Source organism: Capsicum annuum, unplaced genomic scaffold (genome assembly GCF_002878395.1).
Source record: "Capsicum annuum cultivar UCD-10X-F1 unplaced genomic scaffold, UCD10Xv1.1 ctg66261, whole genome shotgun sequence".
NCBI lineage: Eukaryota > Viridiplantae > Streptophyta > Magnoliopsida > Solanales > Solanaceae > Capsicum > Capsicum annuum.
In genome coordinates this window covers 1-1,928 of record NW_025875595.1, presented here as the reverse complement: position 1 = coordinate 1,928, position 1,928 = coordinate 1, and the positions used below count along the sequence as shown (strand labels likewise).

The following is a 1,928-nucleotide window of genomic DNA, read 5'->3' as shown; positions in this document are numbered from 1 at the left end:
TTTCATTTCCAGGAAATAGCAGTAATGCAGATGGTTGCAGTACATCCTCATCCTCTATAATTGAAAAAGACCACTTTTTAGTCTAAACAATTGATCAAGGACGTTGTGTTTCCCTTGGCTTACCTTCAAAACAAGGCCATACGGAACTTTTAAACATGTCTGAAAAAGAGTTTGGACTGCCACATGGTGGCCCTATTACATTACCCTGTAATTCAGGCTTCAAGGACTACATCATTTCGCTAATCTAACAAGGGCATAGCTGTTGGAAATCTTCACAAAGCTTTGCTCCTCTCAATTCCTTCATGTTGATATACTTCAGCTGCTTATTTGCACCAAGAAAGTGGAAACCAACAGCCTCTTGTTTATTGAATCATGAAATCACGCTCTGTAAGTGATAACTTAAAATAGAATGTATAGCTGTTGAGAAATAGGCAACGGAAGGCTTGTACTATTAACCAACCTTAAGGACTTCATTTTCTGATTTTGGACCGAGCACTTTGAATACGTCAACAAACGACAGCTGCCCAAGAGGTGAATGAAACTCCATTTAATCAAATTTGAATTTGCCCTTTATTCGGATGGCAAGGAATGACGAAATTTTAGAGGAAGAGAATTTAGATGGTTTTAGAGACAAATGATACCGACTCTAGTTATACTGAAGAAATTTTCCCAGCTCGATATGATCAATTTGAAGAATTCGGAGAAAGCCATTTAATTGTTCTTTAATTCTTATGGCCAAAGCCCAAAGATGAAAGGCTTGAAGAAGGAGAGTGTAAGTAGTTTAGGAGTCGAAGCTACTGAAGCTAGTTATTAGAAGGGTAAAACTTGACTGAATCATCTGTGAAAAGAGAACTAGGATGTACAATTGTTATCATGACCATTTACAGACAAATGAAGCATAAAGGGTAGATTTCTGAAAATGACATCTTTAGATGATTCTAAACTGATCGACTGTGACTAGCCTGGAGTAAATCAGCCGGAAAAAAAGCTGATCTGACTAGCGTGACAAAGGAAAAACGGAATCCAATATAAACATGGATGATTGAACTGGTGAGCAATTGCGCTCAGTGAGATATCCGCATGTTTTGACCTCTAACAGCAGCTCTCATCTCCCCCTTTCGTCTATCTTCAAAAAGTCATGTTGAAAAAACTCTTGGAAAGAGATCCGATTCTCTGCAGGTACAAGGAGATTTGTCAAATTTAAAAGAGGTAGGAATGCAATACAAATGATACAGTACACAAATCCGCGGACCTCGATTGATAGACAATAGTCTGGAGCATAAGTCAATACAATCAGGGTGCAACTGAGTAAGAATCGGCTCAGAGAAAGGAAGACGTAGAGATGCCTTGATATTCTGCAGTATCTATTTTTAAAAAACATGAACATTGAAGAAGGTGGATTAACAAACAAAGGAGGCCTTTGCATTGGGAAAATGCTATTACCGGGACACTAGTTCTATCGCGGAAGGGAGGGTAACCATTAAGTAGTTCAAAAAGAATTGCACCGAGACTCCACCTATCAACCTATTCAATACAATACACATGTCAGTTTAACTAATCTGCGTCACATGGTTGTAGTAATAGATTTTTACCTTGTCATCGTATTTTTTAAATTGTAGAATTTCTGGAGCCATGTAAAAAGGGGACCCACAAACTGTTTCTGCAAGGTCGTTCGGATTTAAAATTCTGTTCCAAGAATAAAAAGATAACAGAGATTGTTAATGATGCCAGGCATTTAATATGCCCTGTTTGATGACTCCATATCTGTGTTTCTTTACCTTCAGAGACCAAAATCAGCAATCTTAAGAATCGGGTCATTCTCCATGGTAGATAAAAGAATGTTCTGAATCAGAAATGAACTAAATTACAACTTCTTTTTTATTGGATAATGCTAATTGAACTAAATTCGAACATTACTAGATCCCCCC

At 37.7% G+C, this 1,928-nt stretch overlaps 1 protein-coding gene across 2 annotated transcripts; it reads right to left on the bottom strand.

Moving 5' to 3' along the window:
* Nucleotides 1-124: 124 nt before the first annotated feature.
* Nucleotides 125-1,919, bottom strand: LOC124893843 (serine/threonine-protein kinase ATG1t-like). Of its 2 annotated transcripts, XM_047404693.1 has the most exons (5): nt 1,593-1,919; nt 1,444-1,524; nt 1,253-1,355; nt 461-1,173; nt 125-357 (listed from the first exon to the last, which is right to left on the bottom strand). In XM_047404693.1, exons 1-4 carry the CDS (start codon nt 1,632-1,634, stop codon nt 1,106-1,108), a joined length of 294 nt encoding a protein of 97 aa, XP_047260649.1. In that variant the 5' UTR covers nt 1,635-1,919; the 3' UTR covers nt 125-357; nt 461-1,105. The 2 variants fall into 2 exon arrangements, with proteins under 2 accessions (XP_047260649.1, XP_047260648.1); XM_047404692.1 differs by having other exon boundaries at nt 125-1,355.
* Between the last annotated feature and the right edge of the window lie 9 nt (nt 1,920-1,928).